Raw genomic sequence first — 24,255 nt, forward strand, 5'->3', positions numbered from 1 at the left:
TGATATTTGGTGCAGCTTACACTTGTCAGACACTGGAATCTATTTACTGAATTCTTTTTAGACAAGTTGTTTTTGGCACTTTGCAAAGTTTCTTTCCATGTGTCCTCACTGACTGAATGCTAATTTATTCAGAAAGGCTCAGCTCCAGCTACACAAGACAGTATTTTCAGTGTGTCCTACTGTCTGGACAGCACTGTGTTTGGAGAATTCATGCCTCCTCACTCCTTTGTGCCTCTAATTTCCTTCAGTAAATGTGTGATGATGTGACACAGACAGTCTATATACTTACATTAAATGACACGGTATTGTTACAGGAAAATGGATCTCCATTGATAGCCTCTCCGTCGGGAAATACCTGATAAGCTCATTGTATCAATACTATAAATACCGTCAAAGTGCCTTTGACAAATGACATCTCTGAATTTTCCAGTCCTTAGTGATTCCTCTAGCCTGGAGGATACAATGAATTAGCTGATCTAAGCTGAATTGTCCTAAATATCCTGATTATTTCTAGTGTCTGAACCAGTGGCAGAAACAGAGGAAAATTGTAAGGAGAAAGGGATAGAAATTACAGGGTATGCAAAAAGAGAGATTATCAGGTCTGAAGGGCAGTTGTTTCCATTTAGTCTGACCTTGTGCATAAAAAGAAGCTGTAGACCTTCTTGAATGACATTTGAAACATGTAATCGCTTAGTCCAAGCTTTGGGGTTGGATTTTATTCTCCCTTAGTTCAAACACCAGATATCCATCAGATATCCATCTGTGTGGCTCTCAGCATCACAGTACCTGATTGTTCATGGCAGATTAACGAGATGTAGAAATTAAACTAAGGAAGTGATTTCCTACAATCTAGGAAATAAGGCGTAGTGCCCCCTGCTCCCCTACCCATCGAAACTGCTTAGTTTGAGCAAAAGTCACATTAAAATGTGTAAGCACCAAAAAGGGCTTATATGCTCTGCCAGCACAGAGCTCTGTCCTGTCCTAGCACCAAGCATGCTTTACAGTATAACTTACCCATACAGCCTGGATTCAGTCTGTATTTTCCAGGGCATCTCAGCTGCTTTGCAGCACGTGCTCGGTGCCTGTGCCCTCATGGTTGGGTCGGGAAGCTCAGTGCTGATCTCATGCCTGGACCTGCTGTTGTAATTCATGAACTGCATGTTCTTAGACCTAATTCCCTGCGGGTCTGATCAGTGAGGTGATCTCTGGGTGTGCCGACCAGTCACACATGTATGCACAACAGGGCCTGTATGTAGGTAAGCTCTTGTGGCCACTCTTTAATTAAAAAAAAAAAAAAAAAAAAAAAAGGTTGGAGGAGGTCACACCTGGCTTTCTGTGTAGTAGCTCTGTGGTTGGGGCACTTGCTCATGGACAATTGCATGGGAGGACGTTGTTAAAGCCTGAATCCAAATGTTTTCTGTTTCATAGTGTAGATTTTGCTTTTTTATGAGAGGGAAGCTACATGCATCCTATTAATTAGCTGTTGATGTTCCTTTGTTGCATCTGATCTGAGTCATGCCTCCTCGGCCCACATTGAGACCTTTGGCAATAAAGGTTTTCTTGGCAAAGACTAGATCTTGTTTCTTGGGAATCGGGTCATTCGGAGGAGTTAGGAAAGGGAGCAAACCAAAGCTTTTGAATTTAAGGAACTCCTCCAAAGTTGTCTTGTTTTTCACTGGGTGACATCTCAGCCAGGTAACGTCTTACTGTTGTGCTTTAACCCAGCAGGCAGCTGAACACCACACAGCCATTCACTCGCTCCCCCCGCAGTGGGGTGGGGAAGAGAATCGGAAAAAAGGTAAAACTCATGGGTTGAGATAAAGACAGTTTAATAGGACAGAAAAGGAAGGGAAAAAATAATAATGATAAAAGAATATACAAAACGAGTGGTGCACAATGCTGTTGCTCACTACCTGCTAACCGATGTCCAGGCAGTCCCCGAGCAGCAGACTGCTGCCTCCCCCCCCCCCAACTCCCCCCAGTTTTATTGTTCTGCATGATGTCATATGGTATGGAATATCCCTTTGGTCACTTGGGGTCAGCTGTCCTGGCTGTGTTGCTTCCCAGCTTCTTGTGTACCCCCAGCCTACGCTCTGGCAGGGCGGTACGAGAAGCAGAAGAGTCCTTGACTTAGCGTAAGCACTGCTCAGCAACAGCTAAACATCAGTGTGTTACCAACATTATTCTCATCCTAAATGCAAAACATAACACTATACCAGCTACTAGGAAGAAAATTAACTCTATCCCAGCCGAAACCAGGACAGTTACTAAATCTTTCTTTTGGGTTTGGTAATCCTTGTGAGATCCTACTAGTCAACCAGGTTTGAGTTTGAAGAAAAACAGGCAATTAAGTGGGGAGGCATTGGTTTCACCTGCCTACCACAAAGAGCCGGTTGATGTCCTCCCAGTAAATTACAGCTTGCAGGAGGCAGTGATTCATCTTTGCGAGCACAACAAGTGGGAGAACAGTTGTTTGGTGAAAGCAATATTCAGGGCTGTTTGCACACTTACTATTTTCCTGTAGAAACTCAGGAACAGATTAGCACATGGTGTTTCTCCTGAAGCCTCCAGAGAACTCTTTCAGAGGGAAACAGTAATGTCGTGTTTCTCTTCCTTTTTCCCTTGGTTGTGGCCACGCTTTCTCACTCTACCCTTGCGCTGCCACCAGTGTTTGTGTGGACACACGGTCAAACAGGTCCAGGGTGCAGTGCTGCTGAGAACAAATCCTCCCGTGCTGCACTCCCAGGCTGGCTTTTCTTAGAATAGCCCAGGCTAGAAGGGACCTCGAAAGATCATCTGGTCCAACCTTTCGTGGGAAAGGGAGCCTAGGTGAGATTATCTAGCACCCTGCCCAATCTCATCTTGAAAACCTTCAGTGATAGGGACTCTCCCACGTCCCTGGGGAGGCTGTAATTTTTAATTGCATCACTTCCCTGGCGTGCTGATGGAGCGGCTACGTGCGCCCTGGTCCTGGCACGTGGATGGGAGTGCGAAAGCATGTCGGCACAGCACCACGGTGGCATTGATTGAGGTTGCCCTAATCCTGGTTCTGCTCTTAGCTCTGCCATGGATTTGCTGTACGGCCTTGGGCAGTCACTGTAATCCCATCGCAGGTTTCTCCATGGCACACCGGGGATAATTCTAGTGACCTCTGTGGAGCACGGGGATGTACTGAGCTTTAGGCGATCCAGTTTAGCATGTGGATTAATAAGGGATGAGAGCCGAGCCCAGTTTTTTGGTGAAATACTTGTTTGTTTCTCATCTCCTCATGGCTCTGGGGCCATCGGGGAGTCCACATCTGTGTGGGGCGTACACTGACATCGTTTCCCAGCGCAGGGACCAGTGAAACCTGGAGCAGCCTGGGCTGTCAGTTACATCCCTATGGGGGACCCAAGGTGTGGGCCTCTTTCAATGGTGTGCACTGGTGAGAAGGACATCACGGAAACTCTACATGACCGTGAAAGTAAGTGTGGCTGTTGTGAAAATAGCCACAACAAATTGGATTAAACTTAACAGGAAAGTGCTCTTATTCACTGCTGAGTGATGAACGAAGGGAATTTTGGCCTGTGAATATCAAGATGTGATTTATTAGTAATCACTTCCATAGTGTTTCTCATCTATAGATCTTAAGTGGCAATTAGTATGAAGGCGAGAAAGTATTATACTTATTTTATTGAGGCACAAAAACATCAAATGACCTGCTGCAGGGCATTTCATGAGTCAGTGGTAGGGTTGGGCGTAATGCCTGCTTTGAGGAGGATAATTTTTCTACGATTGGTTTGTGTCTGCCAGGGCCAGTTCTGGATGTGATTTGGTTAATAATTGTGAACGTGACTTGAAATTTTATAGAGTTGTTCACTGATGGTGGGTCGGAGTGTTGCCAGGACTTGCTGACAGTAGAGGCTAATTCATGCTAATCTGTAGACTAGGTATAGTTTAAACCAATTCATCTAGAGTAACATGTTTCTCCTTTTAAAATCCAGTGCCCATTTCCATTGCTTTATTTAATGAATAGACACCTGTGTGTTTTAATGGGAAATATGAAAAACCCTTCAAGCCTTAACAGCTCTGTAGGTGTCCTAGCTGTTGCTGAAGTAGTCTGCTGCCTTCTTGAAGCTAGAGCTGGTTTTCCTCCTAGTCCAATTAAGCCAGATAATTAAATCTCCCTTTTTAGTCATAGCCTGCATTTTTAATCCTGTAACTGAGCTCAGCCTGCCAGAGGAAGTTCTCTACATTTCTCAACACAGCAGATCCCTAGTAAACATGGCATTAAATCCAATCCCATGCTGCTTCTCTGTATTCATCTGTCTTTTCTTGACCTGGTACTTTTATACTGGGTGTTTCCTGTGCTAATGGTTATTTTATTTAAATGCCAGATGCATTGTGATTATACTTTTAGCTCAAAGTATAGAGAGGGTTTTTTTAAGTGTTAGATTTAGTTACATGTACTTGATATTTAGAGTACAAGCACAAAGATGTTTTGACTGAAGCTGCCTAGACCCAATTTGACAATCAAATAAAAAGCTGGAGGTTTCAGGAGTGAAACGGCAACATCTCTTCAGCAACACTAATTGGTTCCTCACTTCTGTATTCATTGCATGTCCTTTGTTTGATGGTGGAAGCTTTTAAATCAGCCATTGCATCTTACCTGAAGGATGTTTTGCAGTTGCGGAGTGTAGGTGTAGGGGACGACGTGACAAGGAGCTGAGCTGAAGAACTTGCAGCCCTGTGGGGCTTTATGCGGTGATGCTCGATGACTTTGATAAACCAAACAAAATTTGAAGGCACTACAAATAATCCTTCACTTCATGGGTAAAGAAACTGCAGACGTCTCTTCCCATTTGAATGTTCACCTTGAACTCTGATACAGAAATGAGGAAGAGTGAGGACTTCTGAACTGTTTCCTTCTGCAAACCTGTAGGATCTCCCTATGGAAGTTGCTTTTGGAACTAGATTCAAATAGTTCTTTACTAGATTCATTTTCGGCTGAATTTGCTGTGTGAGAGGGGCAAAGCTGTACACAAGAGACTACTTAAATGGAGACGTGCAAAAAAACCCAGGCAATATTTCGATTGCTTTCTAACACTTGAAAATGAAGACTCAGATTCCTTAGTTCTTACTCGAGCTCTTTGCTCAGGTCAAACCGAGGCCATGAATAAACGATGTTGGTAGAATTTTTCTGTGTTTGCTGTCAGGAGAGCTTGTTTTTGAGCAGTGGTGGTTCTTTGTCTTGCATTGCATTGTTAGGTGTAACCACTGGCATTTGTGTCATTGCTGGAGCATCTAGAGACCTCACCTGGAGTTACTGTTATTTGTGCTGCTAAAATGCCTTGGTAGATGTGTGAATCCTCACATTAAGGCTGTGGGAGACCTTTCTATGGGCAGGTACTGCTGACCAGTAATACTGGATCTGTGCATGCCTGCATCACCTCTCACTTCCAGTTTGATGCAGATCAGGCATGGACATTTGTTAGACTAGCCAGTGTACATAATTTACACTGGATTCATACCATGTGCAGGACAGATGATACCTGACATCATGGCCTTAGGCCTTTCAGCATACAGCTAACCCTTCAGGGTTTTTTGGGGGGATGGAGGGGCGTTAACCTGGCAGGAGCTGCAGTAGCTTGGCTGTTGGCATCGTGTGGTTGGCACAATTTTAACCCCATTTTATGGGATCTAAGACTAGATTTCCTTTCTTGCTAAACTGTGGCCTGAATAGCAGAGTAAATTATGCCATGGGCAAGGCCATACATTTGTGATTGGAGTGTAGAAAGCCAGCTTGGACACTTCAGCCTGCAACTTAGGTGCATCCGAGATCTCTGTATCATAGTGTTCCCAGCTCCCATTTGTGTCATCAGGAGCCGTTTTGCCACATCAGTATGGCAATGGCTGTGATATACGGGGTTTGTGTATGTTTATTAGGTCTCATTGATTACTGTCTGTTCTGAAGACAGATTATTAATTAGCACAACAAATTGCTAGAGAGGGAGGGGGTGTGTGTAGGGAGTGGTGCTGGTACAGTCTGCTGTTACGTCTGGAAGAGATTCAACAAGGGATGCAGCTGTCTGCCGTATAGTTAAGAATGAAGTCGGGTCAATGGTGCAGAGTGAAACTTCTTGCCTAGTAAAGGAAAAAAATGAGAGTTTAGAGCAAGAAGAGAAGTACAAATAAGAAAGCCAAAAAATCCCACAGTTTTTAGGATGTTGTTCCAAATGGGCAGTGCTGTTAAAGTAAGAGTTGGCTCCCATGTTATGTGTTTTGGGAGAGAGATTTCAAACAACTGTGTCAGTATCTCATGCTGTTCCTTTCCAGATTTTTTTTTTTTTTTTAAAGGAATGCTGTCTTCTCCCTTTCCAATTATTAACTGTTTTCTGTGAGGAAAAACCACAGTGCAAATCAGTAGCTTAAAAAAAGTCTTTGCCAAACCGTAACTTTAAGGGATTGGATGCTGGGGATTAGTTTTTGCTTCCCACCTATGGTGATTTCAGGACTTTTGTGTGCTGTGGGTACAGCTTGGAGATACCGTGGTCCTCCAGTCGAGGGAGGCCCTGATGCCTGGTTATTCAAGGATGCAGGGAGGAAGGCACCTGGGGAAGCCTTGTCTGTATGTGTGCAGCTGCAGTTGTGCAGCAGAGCTGTATCAGGTTCTGCCTAGAAATGACACTGCACTGACGAGGGATTATTTGTGTTATAGAAATGAAAATATCTGGGGCTGGACTGTACCGTGGAGGAGGGAGAAGACAGGGAACTCCGCATAGGCTTTTTTCCACCCTGTATTTTCTGCAAGAGAATGGCAGACCTGAAGCATAGCTGGGACTAATGGGATCCTGAGTTGAACTTTGCAGCTTTCCCCTACGTCCGCAGCAGACTGACCAAAGCTCTGCTTTTGGAGTTGCCTGATTTCAGGGTGTGTCATTGATTTGTTCTGGATAGTGGCAGTTCCTCTGACTTCACTGCAGTTTTTAGAAAAGGAGGGGGTTTGTATTTTTCATCCATTGCAAAATTGTGTTGACTACATCATCACTGAATATCTTTCCCTGATTTTTTTGAGGAGAAGGCTAATCCAACTTTTCAGGCACTGGTAACTTGCTCTCTTTTTATTCCTCCACAAAAAATTCTTGTGTTCTGATTTTACAAAATTAGCTAAAATTTAGTTTGAATTTTTAGAGCTAAAATTCTACCATTTTAGTTATACAGGCGCTGTTCATGTTGTGCTACAAAGAAAATGCAAGAATGTGAATGTGTTCCTGTAGTTACTAAACGTTTGCCATCATGGATAAAATTGGAGGGAGGAAGAAAAACCAGACTGAGCTGGAGGACGATCAAAAGTCCAAAAGGTCTCAGAAGCCCGTGTGCCAGGGAGAGTTTAAAAATGGGACACTGATGTCAAAGTCACTTTGGTGCTTTCAGATGTGCCATCCCCAGAGTTCAAAGGACCCTGGAGCCACAGATGAAGCAGGCTGAACCTAGGAATGGCGTGGGTTGGGAGCAGTTTATAACTGCAAATTGTCACTTAATTTTCCTGTTGTTATTGTCATGCAATTAGTCATGGCTATTGAGCTAAAAGATGAGGGTGTTTGATTGGATTTTGGGGTCTGTAATTGGTGTTGTGTTGTTGCTGCCTGGAGGCAGGGACTTGCAAACCAATCTTTCCAATAGGAGGATTATAGCTGAGGAGGGAGTGCTGGGTTTAAAGAAGGAAAAGTTTAAAGCTGTCATATAGTGTTTCCACTGAGATGAAGAAGCAGAGGATTATAAAGCTTTTGTAAAAAATAATAGAAAAAAAAAGCATTGTTAGAGGACTGACAATGGAAAAGTCGCTCTTGGGGAAAAAAAGCTCTTGGGACTTACGTTGTAAAAGGATGATTCCCCACAAGTACGGGGTGAAGCGAAAGTCATGGCAGGCAGCTCGCAGGGTTGTGCATCTCTGAAATTTTGGTCCTGAGAAAAGTTTTCTCAGCTAAACCAGTGGCTGAGTTGCCGTGGTGTAGGGCTGCTCTCAGGAGCCCCTGCAGCAGTGTATCCCCTCCAGGCTCAGTCTGAGACCAGAGACTGTGCACTTTGTGAGTTGGTTTTTTTTGTCATTAGTTGTGTTTTGGACTCTCACGCTTTATGCAAAAAGGCCTCTCCTTCCATCCTTGTCAAGGCCTGGAGGTATTTTTTGCTGCTGGAGGGGAGACCAGTCTGCCTCGGGGTGGGTCCTGGGGGCAGGGGACTCATGGCTGGGGGCAAGAAGTGAGAAAATGAGATAGAGAATATAGCAACTCGGAGGTGTTTGAGAGGAAATAACATCCTTCTCTCCATATTCCCTTGATGCTGCCTTAATCCATTGGGTCAGGAAGGGACTTGGATGCTCATTTCAGATCCTTTGTGTGCTCCCAGCACTTGGTGTGCTGTAAGGTGCTAGCCAAGTAGCAGGGTGCTCGGGTGAGACAGGGAAACCCGGATTTGTTTCCTTGCCATGTTGGGGCCTTTTTGTGTGATTTACCCAGAATCAGTTGGGGCCTGACTTTTTAAAAATCGATAGTATTGAGGTGTCTGAAGGATTTTCACTGTTGCGCTCCTTTGGGTCTCTTTGCCTGAGTAGCCCGTGTTTAACTTGGATCAAAACACTAATCAGTGTCAGGGGCTCCAACACTCCCTGATAGGGACTGATATATTTAGTCATGGTAACTGTAAAACATCTCCATTTTGTAATTAAATGTGATTTCTGTTTATGGTAGGATTTTAAAATACCACCTTCATGAAAACAGCTTCTTTCAGGAGCACGTGTGCCTCGGGAGATAAGGATTTAAGGATGCCTGTAGAGCACTGTGAACTGGAAGGCTAAGGGCTGTAAGTATTAATTGTTACAGAAGTAAATGTTTTTTCACTAATTGGCAGAAATGGGTTTAATGAGTTAAAGCTGGGTCAGACTACTGCATAGCATGTGTGAGGCCAAGTGATAACCCCTGGCATAGAACACACACATGGGTACATCTAGTTTTGAGATGCAAAACTTTAAGTTGATGGTTTGGTAAATTTTTTCCCAATGCTAATTGAATTACTGGTGGGTTGTGAAAACCTGTGGAAAGTCTATGTGGAAAGAGAGCAGCATGGCTTGAGGACCTAAGCTGGCTAGCATCGCCAGGTGCTGGTATTTCTGAAGAAGCTGGAGTTGCTGGGAGTTTGTGGAGGCTGTGCTGAGTAGAGCTGGGGGATCAGGAGAGCGTGGGAATCCTGCCCGGCCAACAGCCGCAGGGGCCTGCAGGTTGCTCTCTGAGTTCATGTGGGCCAGGTAACAGCGCAGGTTGCTAAAAACCTTGAGGATGCAGGAGCGGTTCAGTCGATACCTGCCTTCGTGGTGCTGGCAAGGAAGCAGCAACGTTGACCCGAGCAAACCCAAACCCTGTGCTTTGCTTCAGACCAGGGATCACCGCTGTGCAGCTGGCTGTGGGTTTTTTTCTTTGTATTCGGCTTTTAAAATTAAAATGCTTTGGACAGAAACATTATAGCACAAGTCTGTATCTCCAAGGTCATTAGTCTGTTGAGACACTTGGCAGCAGCGCAGAATATGTGAATGTGGAGTAACTTGCTTTTTCATTTTATAAACGCTTATGTAAACATATTGTTTGGATCTTTGGGAGTCAATTGTTTAACTTTTCTCTCTACAGTTTGAAAAACAACAACAACAACAACAAAACCCAAAAGGAAAAAGAAACAAAACGCTGCTTATTTTCCTGGTGTGTCCCCGTAACACTTTTCCAAGTGTAAAAGCCTCTTAAGATATGGAAAAGCAGCAATACTGTTTATACTGCCTTTATGAAAAGACTGATCAAAGGAGCACAACTGTGCTTGGCTTTATTTAGCATCAATGGCTGCATTAATGTCAGGGTGCTTATTATTTCATTGAATTCAAAAGTTGTGGGCTCTGCAAAGTGTAAAGCTGGCTAAGGCTCTGATGTGTGCTCAATATATATTGTATTATGTGCTGCGCTGTCACAATACGTGTTGTGCTCTGATGGCTACATTTCTTTGTCAGTCATTTGGAAAGTCTACTTTGTGTTGGGGGCTTGTCTCTCTTTATTTTTCTTATTTTTCTTTCTTTTTCCTGGTTTGTTTTTTTTTAAATCCTGCTCAAGGGTGTTGCAAATTGGGAAGGTTTGACCTTGGTGGGAATGCCTGAGTTTTCCTCCACAGGGAGAACTAATCCCAGCTGCAATCAGCTGAGCAGCCAATACTCCCAGCGCACAGGTGGAAAGGGGTTAAAAGACGTTCATGTGCCCTGACTCATCGTGCCCAGCTGCTACGGTCAGGCAGCTTTCTTGGCCACTAACAAGACTATGAAGAGGCCAAGTAAAAACAGACCCACGAAAAAGCCTCAACAGATGAGGGCAGTTTCTGCTGATTTGCATTCAGGCATGATACCTTATATGAAAATGTTTCAATGTTGTGTACACATATGGGGCAGAGCATGGGGTCAGCACCCCTCTGCCTGGCGGTGGGGGGACAGGAGCATGCAGCAAGCGTGCTTGGATGGATAATTTAAAGGGTTAATACTAAAATGCTAGTATGCCAACAAACTGCGCAGCTGGTTAAAGCCTGACTTTTAAGGGGCGGATCAGATCAGATCCCAGACCAGAAATCTCACTAAAAAGCTTTACATGGGTTTTTATGAGCGCTATTGTCTCTCCTTCTGCATACCCGGTTAGGGACATGGCTTTTGTTCTGTCCTGCAAGCAGCGGCTGTGGATGGGAATGGGCAGCTCTGAGTATCACTGGCGTGGGACAGCAGCCCTTTGACATGGCATAGTTCAGCATTTTGTTGTTGAGATTTCTTCTTTTGTAACTGCTGGTCACGTTGGTGGTGAAAGCAATGCTGCTTTTAAAGCAGAAAAAAGCAATTCTTATGTGCTAGGCAAGTTTGAAATAGTTGGGTTTTCCCACGTTCTCTGCACTTTAGAGTTGGCTGTGATTTTCCTCCCCCCAGATGGTCACATTTCTCACTTTATGAATCAGGTATTGTTTTTATTACCTTCATTTGGTTACCAGGGAGGGTATCTCTTTTTTTTCTTTCCTCTAACTGCCTTTTGCCCAGTCATTGTTTGACCTTACCACCTGCTTGCGAGTAAAGATAATGCATGAGCCTGAAAATAAAAGGCGATTGATTCTTTCCTAGTCCCCTCTTGTACAGGCAGGTTTAGGCAGCAGTGGGCATGGTGGGCGTCCCACCTGCAGTCAGTGTTGGCTGCTTTGCAGAGCTCTCCTGGTGTTGGTGGTGGCTTTGGTGAGGGCAGAGCCTGATTGATCCACACAGCTTATCTACATCAGCCCTGGTCAGATGATCTGGAGATGCTTAAGAGCTTCTTATTTTCCAAACACTGAAAAGGTTGGTCTGAGCAAAAGTGGCAGATACTTCCAGTAACACTTCATGTAGTATTGCAGGATCATGGGGGGTTTCCCATTGCTCGCTCGGGAGCAGAGCTGGTGGTCAGGACCCTGGTGGGGCCGCAGGTGCCCCTACGTCTTTTGTGTCACATCTCTGCAGCGGCCCTTTGAGACCAGAGCTCTTCACGGTGCCATACTCGCACCTTGCTTGCCCTCCTGCGAGGGGATTAAAGGGCAGCCGGGCAGCACTGGGAGCTGCAGGTCCTGCTCCTGGTGCTCCTCAGATGGCGTCAAAGCTAGAATGGAGCTGAATTTCAGGGTTGCAAGTTGTGCGTGGTCTTGGCTGCTGCAGGGCAGAGCACGTCCAAAAGCTGGGCTTGCCCTCAGTGTCTGCAGTGGGGGACTCGGCAATAAGTGCCCAGAGAGGCTCTGGTTTTCCAGCTGTATCCTCCTTGCATTGCTTTGGTGTAAGAGATTAATTTACTGTTGATGCTGTGAGGTTGTGATTTGGATTAATTTATTTCACATTGAACTCATTAAGCGCTCTCTGTCATGCGTATTTTTGACCAGCAGTGAGAAACCTCTGTGATGTGGGTGCCAGGGATGTGTTAGCAGACACTGAGTCGTGTGTAACAGGGTACGATGGGACGAGTGGGGAGACCCTTGCCAGCTCCTAACTTCCACTGAGTTTCCACTGCAGGCTTCACTGCTCGTTTGAGGATGAAATGCAGGGTCTGGCACACGAGTCTGCAGGGGTGGTTGATCCTTCTTGGAGGTGTCATTGATGATATAGAGGAAGTGTTCAACTGCAGTCATTGTTTCCGTAGGTTAAGGACCTCCTTTTCACATGCTTTGTGACGGGGTCAGTAAATGTACTAAAGAAATTAGTAAACTGGGTAAATTATTAAGTCAGTAAATCTAATAGGGATTTTGGGTCTGCCCTTCCTTCATTGAATTTGAGTAATGATGATTATATATGAGTTTAAACTGCCAAGTTTGGACTTGTATTCAGACTGCTACTTCAAGGCTCATGTCCTGGCTTTTAGCTTCTGGTCTGGGTCCAATACATTAGGATTAATATATGTATATTGGTGAGGGTAAATAGACCTTAAAATATGGTAGATATTAGTGAGATATTCTCTTAACAGCTCTGCTTCATATATATGCTTGAAGATCTTGATTATTAGGTAATATTTAATAAACCAGAGGAGGTGACAAGCTTTTATGCACAGCAAATGGCTTTTGTGACCCATTTCAGAGGGAGCTGGAAGTTTATGCTGGGGGCTACCGGGCACTACTGCTGAGGCCCCATCTCTGCCTTCCTATCCAAAGAACTGACTTAGGAGGGTACAGAAGGAAAATAAGAAGAATGTGTTAACTAAGTTGAAACAAGAAACTGAAATGGCACAAAATATATGAATAAATTTGGTGTGGTGGCTGTTTTCTTCATAGGGGTTCAACTATTAGGTAAGTCATCCGATTGTTGCTTTGCTGAAGGCAAGTCTCTCTAGGTGGTAAATTCATCCTCAGTCCCTTCAGGGTTTATGTCTTTTTTTATTTCTCATATGGTGAAAGTAATCCCTCTTGCAAACTGAATTTTGCCTGTGGCAACTCTTCTAAGGCATTGGCTTTGAGCATGGTCCAAAGCTAATTAAATCAAAGAGTATTGATGAAATAGTTGGCTTCATGCTTTGGCTTTGTGTTCTCCGTGCTTGAACAAGGAGCTGCCTCACTTCCCTGATGTCCGCTTATGTATTTAGGAGAAATAGAGAAGGAAAGAAGAACTTGTGCCTCTCTTCCCTTGCAAAAAATGTGAAAACACTGCAGGGATTGAGGGAGAAAAACATTTGGAGAGGAAGGGTAACCTCTACACTGGAAGATACATTTGGGATTTTCAAGGGGCAGGAACATCTGGAGAGCTGACAACATCATCCTCTGCTGGTTGCCAGCGCATTTCTGTAAGGTCCTTGCCAAAAACTTCCCCAAAGTGAGGGGCTTTAGTCAGAGTCATTACAAGGAGGGCTTTGTGAGGACAGTGCTGCCCTGTGTCCCCTCTTGCCTTCTGGTGACACAGGCAGCTTAGGCCAGCTCTGTTTTTGGGAAGACATAGTGTCTTGCATGAAAAATGCAGTAACTGCATTAGCAGTGCGATTCTGCTTGGTCAAATGAAACACAAGTTTGCAAACAACATGATGAGACGACGGATCTGGTACTAGCTCAGTGCTGTTGAGGTGGTAAAAGGCTTTGTGTTTTACTGCATGGAGTATATGCATTTTATGTATGTGAAGGGTACGTGCAAAATCCGGTAGGATACAACAGATTTAATCAAACTTTCAGAGTTCGATAACCATTTTGTTGGAATTTTAACTACCCTATAACTTTAATTAATATCTGTATTGTTGTCATCCTGCATTAAATGCCAAATCTTACATCCTCTAGTATCTTAGGTTTAACAGCTATTCTATTAAGCATCTCCAGACGCCAGACTTTGACCTGGCACCCAAACTGATAGGTAACCAAAACCAGTCCCCCAGCACATTGCAGAATTTTGTCCATTAATATTACATAGCGTTTGCTTCTAATATATGTTACATATGTGTGGGCGCTGTAGTATCTCAGTCATGTTTATGACTTCATCCCGATCTGATGCATAAAACATATGGTACTTGTATGGCATCCATATGAGGAGAGTTTATGCATTGTATCTGTATGTGTGTATGTTCTTATATTTGATTGGTGTGAGAGCAAGTATCCCAGCCAAAGAAAAATTGTTCATGGGAGAGTAAGTGCTACCATATTTCAGGCTAATTTTAGGATGTGGCATATAACAGGTGAAGCTGTTAATAGTGCCTCTGCATCAAGATAGCACCAGATTAAAAGGAGAGGATCAACAGGTGCCCATCCTGTGGTTTTGGTTATGTTTCTGGTTTTGTTTTTAATACTTCAGTCCTAATGCATAATGGTGGGGTGTAATCATTGTCATGGAAACGGGGCATAATGGTGATTAAGACAGATGTGAGTCTTCTGTTTCTGAGGTGCATGTTGCTGCTAAAGTGTCTGTTATTGTTGTGCTTGGCGGCAGTTTGTTGAGATTATCTGCCGTGTGTGACTTCCATGAGCACAGCAAATGGAGACGGTGTGTTTTGATGCCTCTCGTCTGAGTAAATGCCAGCAAATAGGACCCACAAATTGGCTATATCTTTGAACACAAAGGCCTCTAGGTAGGGTTGGGGGGGGGGGGGGGATATTTCTGTCTTCAAAGAAGTTGCTATTAAGCTGAATTGCTTTAATTTGGGGGGAAAAAACCCCACACCTCATTGCCGCAGAAGGTTGGCATTTAGCGAGAAGTAAGTGGAAGCAGTAAGTCCCTGGGGCCCTTGTTGCTGTGCTGGTTGTCAGGGCGGAGGGCTCCTGTCCTGGCTGGTGGCGAGGACAGTCTTGTGCCTCCCAGTGAGCGGTGGCACGTGTCTGAAAAAAGACCCTGTGCTCTTCTTGGCAAAGCTTCCCGGAGGCCTCTGAAGGAGCAGCCGTGGCTCTGAGCCATCACTGTGCTCCGGGAAGGAAATCCCCATCTTGCGGGGCAGGTGGCAAAGTGCCCGTTGATTTTTTGGGGGGAGGGTGAGGGGTTGTCACGGTTTTGCTGCTGGAGCGGATTAGGACAGCCTTAGGGCTGCTGTAGGGTTGCAATAGTTGCTTTGGGAAGATTGAAAATAGCACTATGTTAAAGTGCCCATGGTGGAGTTGCTTGGCATACACACGTACAGCTAATATTTCTCTGGCATTGCATGTGGGCTGTCTAATGCCCTTCTGTGTTGCTAGAGGAGCAGAAATGTCCTGCCACAGGGATGTGATCCAGCCCCCTGCTTCTCCAACAAAGAAATTCTTGTTGCTAAACAAAAGGCTTTCTTAAGGAATATATAGAAGCCCAGGGTCTGAATTTATGCTTCTCTCCATGGGATGAGTCACTGCACTGGTTTTTAATAGAGCCCCTCTGGATTTATGTGGCTGCTGCTCAGATTAAACTCTGATCCAGTGTGTGAAATAAGATTCAGTAGTTGTACTCTGCTGCTGTCCTGCTACTTGCAGACAGTTGCTGGTTGAAGTCTAGTTCTGGCTTTTTCTGTGCAGATAGCAGTTACAAAATACATTATGGAACATCCTTCTTTTGGGTTATACGGACTGCCTGTGCATGTTGACTACTTGTTATTTTTAAGCAGACATCCAATACCTTGTTGGTTGTGTTTCCTTTAATTGAATTCAGTCTTATGCGAGAACATGCTGACAAGTCCAATCAATACCTTCGATGAAAGTTTAGCAAGGGGAGGGGAAGGAAATTAGCTGTATGACATGTTATAAGCTAATAATGAAGTAGTTGTGATGATTTGTAATGGGAATTTTTGGTTTCCCCTCTCTGTCGGGGCTTGCATCTTTCTTCCTGAAGTCGCTGCCAGGTTCTGCTCTGAAATTCAGAAACGTGATTTGTAACGCCTTTGGAGCAAGGGATGGCAATTCCCTCGGGGAGGGAAGTGAGCTGGAAGAACTGGGGTGCTGTGGGTGGGGCAGGTGATGGAGGAGGAGGAGGAGAGGGAGCGGGAGCGGGAGCTGAGCCCTCGGATGCATACCTGCTGGTCTCCACTGTAAGTAAACCTACATGTAAAGCAGATGAATGGAAGTCAAAAGGGGAAAGGAAATTTCTTATCCTGTGATGCTGTTGCCTTTGATTTTTTTTTTTTTTTTTTTTTTTATAAGTAGCAAAGGCTTATCTGCCAAATAAACCTGCTCCGTAAGAAGCAGGGATGGGCAGAAGCTCTTGGAATTAAAATTTGTGAGCCTTGCAGTCTGGTTCTCTGGGCTTTGCATATCTTGTGGGGGGTAAACTTTGTTTTGCTTGACAGCCTATCTGCATCTGTGAGGGAGGGTTTGCCTCTGGCTAGTGTGCCCTTTGCATTAAATTACATTAAATTAAGCAACTCCTCCTCCCCACTCCCTCCCATACCCCCCCCAAAAGTTGATCTGGAACAGCTGTACGACTCATCTGTAGTACAGCAACTATTTTTTTACCTTCTTTATTTTTTTACTGCAGCTCTTGTTTTTGTTTTCAGTGTCTTCTCTTCTGTGTCTTCCATCCCCTTGCGCTGGCTCTCACTGTTGAATATTCAAACTCTTGATCTGCACATGGGCTAAAAATTATTATTGCTTTGAACTTACAAATGAATTAAGTGAATTCCCACATCCACCGCAGGAAAGGAAAATATTCAGTTTGAAATATAATTTGGAGCCTATAGGAAAATGCATCTGATGAAGTTTGTGCTAATTCTATAGCTTTGGTACCAAAGCACCAGCTCTGTTATCATCAAGAGTATTGCATGTAAGCTCTGTATTTTAATAGTAACTCAGTATGGCTAATTAGTTTGAAGGCTCTTTGAAGAAGCCGATGTACTGACTAAATAAGCTCTTATTTTTCAAAGCAACTAAAGGCACTCTTAATTTACAGAGCAGATAGTTGTAAAACTGCCTTCGGTTTGCATGCTCGGAGCCAGTGTGAAGCCTGAGCGTGCTTGCAGTCAAGTTTACTCCAACGCTGTCTGCTAGGATTGGTGTTACTGTGCTCGAGGGAGGTTTCTGGGTCTTTGGCACAGTAGCACAGCATAAATTTGTGCCGCTGGGCTTGATGTGTCCGGGAGGAGGATGTCATGTAATGAATGCTCCCACATTGAAATCAGTGGCAGTATTATCAATCTCTTCTCTGTTTGCAGGCAGGTTCAATCCAATAATGAAGAGCAGCTTTGAGATTCTAACCAGGCAACATGGCTAATCGTGAAGCATGTATAAAGCAGCCATAGTTATTAGGAGATTTGTGGCTTTGAAAGTTTGGATTCCTTTAGTGCAGTTTGTTAATGGCAAGGATTTGCTGTAAGTGAATAATAGATGAAAGTCATCAAAAGGCTTACAGGGATTTCTTGTGACGTGGAGCTGGAGATTTCTGGGTGGATCCTAAAAATAAAAATTAAAAAAAAAAAAAAAGTACAATGGTTCCATTTTTGTGTCGCTCTGGGAAATCGAGTCGATGGTGTGATATATTGGGAACCACAGCCACAGTGCATAGCAATGCCTGCTTAATTGGCTTGGCTCTGGCTTTCTCGTGTGCTGGCAGTGCCCCGGCAGTGAGCAGACCCTTCGTAGCCCCACGGGCTGGCAGGTGGAGGGGAAGGGGTACCCATGGCCATCTTCTTTTCTGCACTGTGCAAGGTGAGCAGGGCTGGTGCTGCGCCTCCTCACCATCCGGCACGGCTGTTTGCGGGGGCACACGCTCTTCTTTGCTCCCAGGCGTGTTTTTACCTGCAAAGTCCCTGGGGCCACAGCACCAAGCATTTCCTGCAAGCCGGGAGCTGCTGGGCAGCAACCCTGATGGGCTTTGTAATTCTGGGTGATGGGGTGGGATCCTTTCCCTGACATGCCCCTCCTGTGGGACCGTCCCACACTTGGCAGGAGGGTACCCCAGCGTTTGTGCCAGGGACTCCTCTCAACGGGGGTGTGCGGTGTGTGGCGATGCGTGCCCTCGCCTGCTTCTGTGTTAAAAGATTCAGTCCTGACCCGTCACTGGACTGGGGTACCCGTGGTCACCTTTTGGGTGGCGGCATCAATCCCTGCTCAGAGGCTGGGTCAGGGCTGCAGGAAGGTCCTTCCTCAGCCTGTGGGGAGGAGAAATCAATTAAAAACCGTTACTGTTGTCATGGTATGATGGTGGTGTGAGGGGTCCCAGTGATGTCCTTGGGCAGAAACATTGCGGGGTGGTATCCCAATGCAGGATGGACGGTGAGAGCTTGCAATCTCCATTTGTTTTTTAATTAAAAAAAAAAAAATTAGTATATATTTTTTCCTTCTACTGTCATGTCCCATGTTGGATTGCAAATGTGTTATGTCTGACAATGTCTAATGACGTTGCAATCTGGGGCAAATTCTGATGCATTTTGGCTGCAGCAGCAGCTTGGGGGGGCTGGTTTGCTGCTGGGAAAAGCCAGTTATGTGAAGAGATGCAGAAGGCAGAGTCCCGTCCGCTGTCCTGATTGTTAAAATAATGTTTGCTTTCGGGGATGCTGCTGGGGTCTGTCCTGCCCACCCAAGGCATTTTCTGGGGTTGCAGCCCCTGTCATGGCCTGTCAGAGGGGTGCTCATACCTTTTGTAGCTGGCGGACTGGTTGCAGCAGGCTACAAAATCTGTGTTAAATCCAGAAACTTCACTTGTGCAAAGTGTTTGTTGGGCAGTTGAAGTCATCTGCAAGCACTAATGCATTGGCCCTCTGAGGAGAGCGTGTATGTCTTGTGTTGCAAAACTGAGTGAAAGTTAGGAAATGTTTATGGTTGCTGTCATGCGTATTCGTTAATTCTTCTCCCTTTTGGCCTCATCCAAACTCACTGTGGTAAAAAGAGAAAGTGAGGATGTAATTAGAAGCTGGTTTATAATGTGAGCATCCAAGGAAAGAGGCAAACGTACTACAGACAGGCGCGTGTGTATCTGGCATTGCCCAACTCCTGCCTTTGCAAACTGTTTTGTTGCAGAGTCCTGGCTGTAGTTCCTAAATTCACTTGAGCAATGGGGTTTGGAGGCATGTGGTGTTGGTGGGGGTGTCATCCTGGGGGCAGTCGTCACCCAGGTGGGGGCGATTTTCTCCACCGGGGTTGGTGCCAGCCTCAGCAAGTCCGTAGTTGCTCTTGTTTTGCTGGTGACCTGCCTCTGCCTGGGAATCCTGAGCATCCGTGAGTAAAGTGCTTGAATTCAAAGCAGTGCACTTGCCCGGGCAAAAATAACGCCAGCCCCGTCGCCGGGGAGCTCAGATGGGAAATGTTTGTGCTCATGGGGAATTGTAAAACTGAATGAGTATTGGCACGGTTTGCTTGTTTTAGAGAGGGCGAGTCCTTTATTCTGGCCAAATGTCAGGAATATCAAAGATGTATTTAGGCAGTGGGGGAGGAAGGGTTTGGTGTGACTGACGGAAACTGTTGAGCAAGAGAGACGGTGCTTTGTGCTGGGTTATTATGGTTAGAAACCTGTCGCAGCATGCAGAGGAAGCACGGTTCAGCAAGCCCATAGTCAGAGCCGAAAGCAGTTCATCCGCGGGATTTACTGTATGCGCAGCCTGTCGTCATGGCCAAGAACAAAGTAGCCATGTTAAATAGCTAAATAAACCTCCTGTCCCCGCAGGCGATGGTCCTCAAAAGACAAAAATGTCCTTTGCCAGAGTGGCTGCAAGTGAAATGAAGCGCCGATGGCCTCGCTGGGAGGGGCAGGGGGCCGGAGGGCGGCTTGGCTTGGTCTGACGCAGTCCACGAGCACCGCGATGGGTCACGGAATCGCATGGGGCGAGTTGAGGGCCTCGCCACGATGGACACACTTGTGCAGAATGCACTCCTTTTCCCTTCTTCCTCGGGCCTCCTGCAGCCTGAAATCCATCCTAAAGTCACAAGAAGGAACGTATGTGGGGGTGCATTTGTGCGTATGGAGTTTAGGCTCTTTTTCCTGTTTATTAAGGTTTGGGGGTTTTTATGGCATAGTCAGATCACACTTTCAGACTTTTCCCCTGCTCTGACAGAGGGTTAGGGTTTCTTTTTTGCTGTTAGCAGGGAGCTGAATTTCTCACCTCAAATACACGTTTCTGGCTTTGTGAGCTTCGTGGTCAAATCACACGATCTGAGGATGCTGAACGAGAGGCATTGCTCCCCCTTGGTAAGGAGGGAGCAGCTGATGAAGTAGCTACTGTTTTCAGTATTAGGAAGAATCCTGGAAAATGCCTAAAACCGAGCAGTCTTTTGAAGGCAAGTAGCCCTTGCTGCTAAAATTGGCCCCCTCAAATAAATCTGAGAGCTGTGGATTTGTTCCTTCCCTGTCTGCCCCTCAGCAGTTGCGGGGTTATTTGAAGCCTGGCCTCTCTCTGTTAATAGGGCTCCTCTCAGGAGCTCAAGTAGGCTTGCAAAAGCATTGGAAATAAGTCTCTTCTACCCCAGCATACCGCTTCCTGCTATAAAATAGACTTGATTAAATTTTCTGGCTCTCCCTTTCATTGCTCGCAGACACCCAAAACCTTCGCTTCTCAGTGGAAAGGGGTACTTTGGGAATTACAGCTAATGTTGAAACCTAAAGAACCTGGTTTGCCAAAACAATGTTGCAGAGACCTTTTTTTAATTTTTTTTTTCTTTTTTTCATTTAAAATAGCATTGTAAAACTTTGCTGCTGGAATAAAAGCTCTTTCAGTGGGATGTGTTTTTTCTCCTCCCTTTGGGGCATTTGTGATAATTTCTGCTTAGGGAAAAATAGAACGTTTTATCCCAAAGGGGTGACCTCACCGCCCAGCAATAGCCTGGGCCTGCCACTAGCACTACCCTGCACTGCCGTACTGGCGTGGGCTGGGAGCACAATCCAGCCCCCGTGGGCTCGCAGACCTCCCACCAGCAAGCTTTGTACCAGGGGGTCATCACATTCACCTGTGGAATTTTTTGTGGCACCCTCCCCAGGTGCTGCATCTGTGCAAAAATTCTGAATTATGGTAAAGAATATCTCCCATGCTGAACTTCTTACTCAGTTTGGAGTACAAACCATTTCTCTCAGGTTAAATCTACTCCTGGCTGTCACTGCCGCCTGGTGTGACTGGAAACTGGGGGCAGAATTAGATAAAAGATTTGCAGGGAGGAAGAGGGAAGGATGTGAGCTGGATGCTTAGAAGTTTTTTTAGAGGCGTGATCCTAAAATAGCCTGGACGAAAGATGGAGAGCCCTGGAAATAGGGTGTCAGGGTGTGAAACACAGTGACAAGATTTGGGCAGTCAGGGTGAAGTGGGAGAAGTGTTACACACAGTATATACTTTGTACATGGGTCACACATGGGTGGCTTTTGACCCCTTCGTTGTTTCTTCATGTGAGGCACATGTGCTTTCCAGTTGGGTGATTTATTTCATGTTCTGCAAATGTGAACTTGCTTGGGCTTCCTGGTATGGAGGGAGTCTTACATCTCGGGAGGAATGGTGAAGAGAAGGAAAGTCGCTACCGTGCAAGACTGAAGATTTTCAAACAGGTAGCGCCCAATGTAAGTCAATCTGCAATAAAGTAGAATCTTTATTTTGACACATTCTCTCAGTTTGAAAGTTAAAGCTCCAGTGCCTCTTCATTCACATTTCTGAGATTTGTCATCTAATTCAGGAGTACTGTTTTTAAAAAGCCAAACATCTGAACTAATGGTAACAAGCTCTGTCTCTGCAATTAACAGCAGCAGTGAAAGCATTTTGAGCACTGCTCTGTAACTTACAGCAACTACTGCAAAAAGTAAATGGGAATTTATTTGTATTCCAGTGTGTGTGCTGGGTGCATGCCCACAAACAAGTCTTGTCTGGCTGGGTCCTTGCACATCTGGTGAAGCAGAAGATCATGCGTGGACCTAATAGATGATAGCCCTGGTCTTTGCAAACTTCCTTCAGATGAATACGTTGGAGAATACTCTTGTTAGGGGCATGGAGCAATTATCCCATGTCTGCTTTAGGCAGTAGTGTAGCCCAAAGGGGAAGGAGTCTATAGGATGAAACTGTTGTGTTGAGACCTGACCTCCACACTGCAGTTATTTTGGGGATTACTTTGGATTAGCTCTAGTGTGGTCCCACAGACCAAACGCTGACGGGCATTCAGCTGGAGCATAATACGGCACAGCAACCGGAATGCATTGAGTGTGCTCCTGGCACACATCTGCCACTTGAATTTCATCTGAGAAAAAGCTGGTGGGAGCTTGGAGACTGCCCAGGCATGGAAACTGAAGCACAGTAATAGGGAAAATGAAATTTTCTTCAAAACTGTGCTCTTGATTTGTACTGAAGTGGTACACTAGACCCTGTTGATGGCAGCCCTTGATCACGGGGGCATTGGCAGGGACAGTGGCTAGCAGGCTCCCTGCAAATTGAACATCCCCCTTCATTTGCAGTTTTCAGGCATTTTTTCCCCTCTGTCCATCCTGCAGTAACAAGGCTGTAAAGTAACTGCCCCGTGCTACGTTAGAGTCTAGTAAAGCCTTGCCCGAGGAGGGCAGGCAAACCCAAATCAAGATATTTTGGAAAATACATTTGGTAAAAATGGAGTAAGGGGAAAATTTCTCCGTTGTTGACAGTGGTGGTGTTTGGATATGGATGTGGATTTAGGGGCATGGCTGTACTCATTCACCCCTGTGTTGCAGCTGCGTTACCAAGAGGCATGAAGCAACAGAGTGTGTCTAGCCTTGCCCTGTCCTTCAGCGGAGGTCACGTCCACCTCTGGGCTCCAAAAGGAAGATGAATTGATGCCTTCTTTGGCAGAAGTGTAGAAGAGGTGCAAAATTTGATCTGTCTCCAAGCCCTCAAGAAGACAGCAATTGCATAGAGGGCAATTGGGAATGAAGAGCAATTGCATAGGACACCAAACAAAAAGCTTGTGCTTGTATCGCCTGAAGCTTCAGGAGCGTGTCTTCAGAAGGGCAGGAAATCATTGTGGCGGGACAGACCGCATCTGAACAGCAGTAACACAGCATGGATCAAGGACTAATTGCAGGTGCTAATGCCCAGTTGTAACTTGATATCATTTTGGCCTGTTGCAGCAAAGGTAGAAAGCTAGTATTTGTCATTTTTAAGCTGATAAGTAGTCATTTTAAATTGCTCAGTTTTCCTGTAACTGGAAATGATATTTGTGAGCATGGCCATGTATCCAGCTAAATGTCTGTTTGTGGCAGAGCTATCAACTAACAAATTGGAGCATTCAGTGCCGTGATGGTTTGACTGGATTAGACCACTTCTGTTTGTACACCCTGCCACTAACCAAGGAACAAATAGAATTTGTCTCCTTAATACCCATTAGTCTGTCTCAAGGACCCAACCCCAAAAAGCACCATGTATGTCTGACTCTTGGGACTTTTAGATGCAGTTGTAGGAGTTGCATGTTTAGTAAGATCAGGTCCTTTGTAAAGCTTGTGTCCAAAATCTCTGCAGTCTAAATGCAACATTGCTGCTCTGTTCTGCTAGCATAGCCAATAAATCAGGAAATCCCAAAGGATTTTATGATGACTGCAGTTGCATAATCTGTTAGGTTTAGGATGTCTTGTCAGAGCCCGGGGGGTTCCTTAGGTGTGGAGAAGCTGTGCAGCTCCTCAAGTCATCCTCTTCAGATGTTTGTTCTGGGAGAAGGCTCAGTGTGGCCATTCATGTCCCTCATCCATGTTCTGGGTGTTTTGGAGGTCCCTGCTCTGCTTGTCACTCTCCCAAAGCCCTGGATGTGCTTCTGAGGCGTCTCTACAACATGCAGGGCAGAAATGCGTTTTTTGTGCTGTGCCAGCATAATGGCAATGATCTAGCCTGTCTTCTTTCCACACCTGCGATGGGGATGTGATTCAGCTGGGCTTCATCGTCTGTGGTGAGGATGCCTGTCCTTTCAATTTTAGGAACTGGAGGTATGAATACCACTCAGCCGAAGCCAGCCAGTACTTCTGTCTGCACCATGTGTGCAACTCCCTTCCCTTGGGCTGCAGCTGCATGTGTGTCTCAGCTGTTGGTGGGCGGGCTGCTGGTGGGAGTGGAAGCATGGTCCCCTGCCACCGCCAGCCTCTTCTTCTCCTGTCCCTGCCTCTGTGCTGCTGTGACCAGATCAGGGCGCTGGGCTGGGTTTAAACTCCCCATCCTGAGGTCTGAGTTTTAGCAAGTTTACTTTGGTTGGGTTAATTTAAAGCTGGATCAGTTCCTTCATTGGGTTTATTTGTACTGTTGCTCAAATGACTGGGCCAGCACCTGAGCAGGATACGGGGCTGGAAGAAAGCTGTGGTGGTGTTTGGCGTTGGCTGATCCCAGATGTATCATGTTTGTGAAACTGTAATACTGAAAGCCACTG

General features: G+C 45.4%; 1 protein-coding gene across 4 annotated transcripts in view; it reads left to right on the forward strand.

Annotated features, from left to right (window-relative positions):
* Positions 1-24,255, forward strand: part of PDZD2 (PDZ domain containing 2) — a 206,897-nt gene that overhangs the window by 104,956 nt on the left and 77,686 nt on the right. The window contains exon 1 of one of the 4 annotated variants that reach the window (XM_052775632.1): positions 15,974-16,007. The exons of the other annotated variants lie outside the window; for them this stretch is intronic. Within the exon in view, the coding sequence (XP_052631592.1) occupies positions 15,985-16,007 (23 nt within the window). The 5' untranslated portion in view covers positions 15,974-15,984. Of the gene's footprint in view, positions 1-15,973; positions 16,008-24,255 lie in introns of those variants that run through there. 4 annotated transcript variants of the gene reach the window in all.

Source organism: Harpia harpyja, chromosome Z (genome assembly GCF_026419915.1).
Source record: "Harpia harpyja isolate bHarHar1 chromosome Z, bHarHar1 primary haplotype, whole genome shotgun sequence".
Lineage (NCBI taxonomy): Eukaryota > Metazoa > Chordata > Aves > Accipitriformes > Accipitridae > Harpia > Harpia harpyja.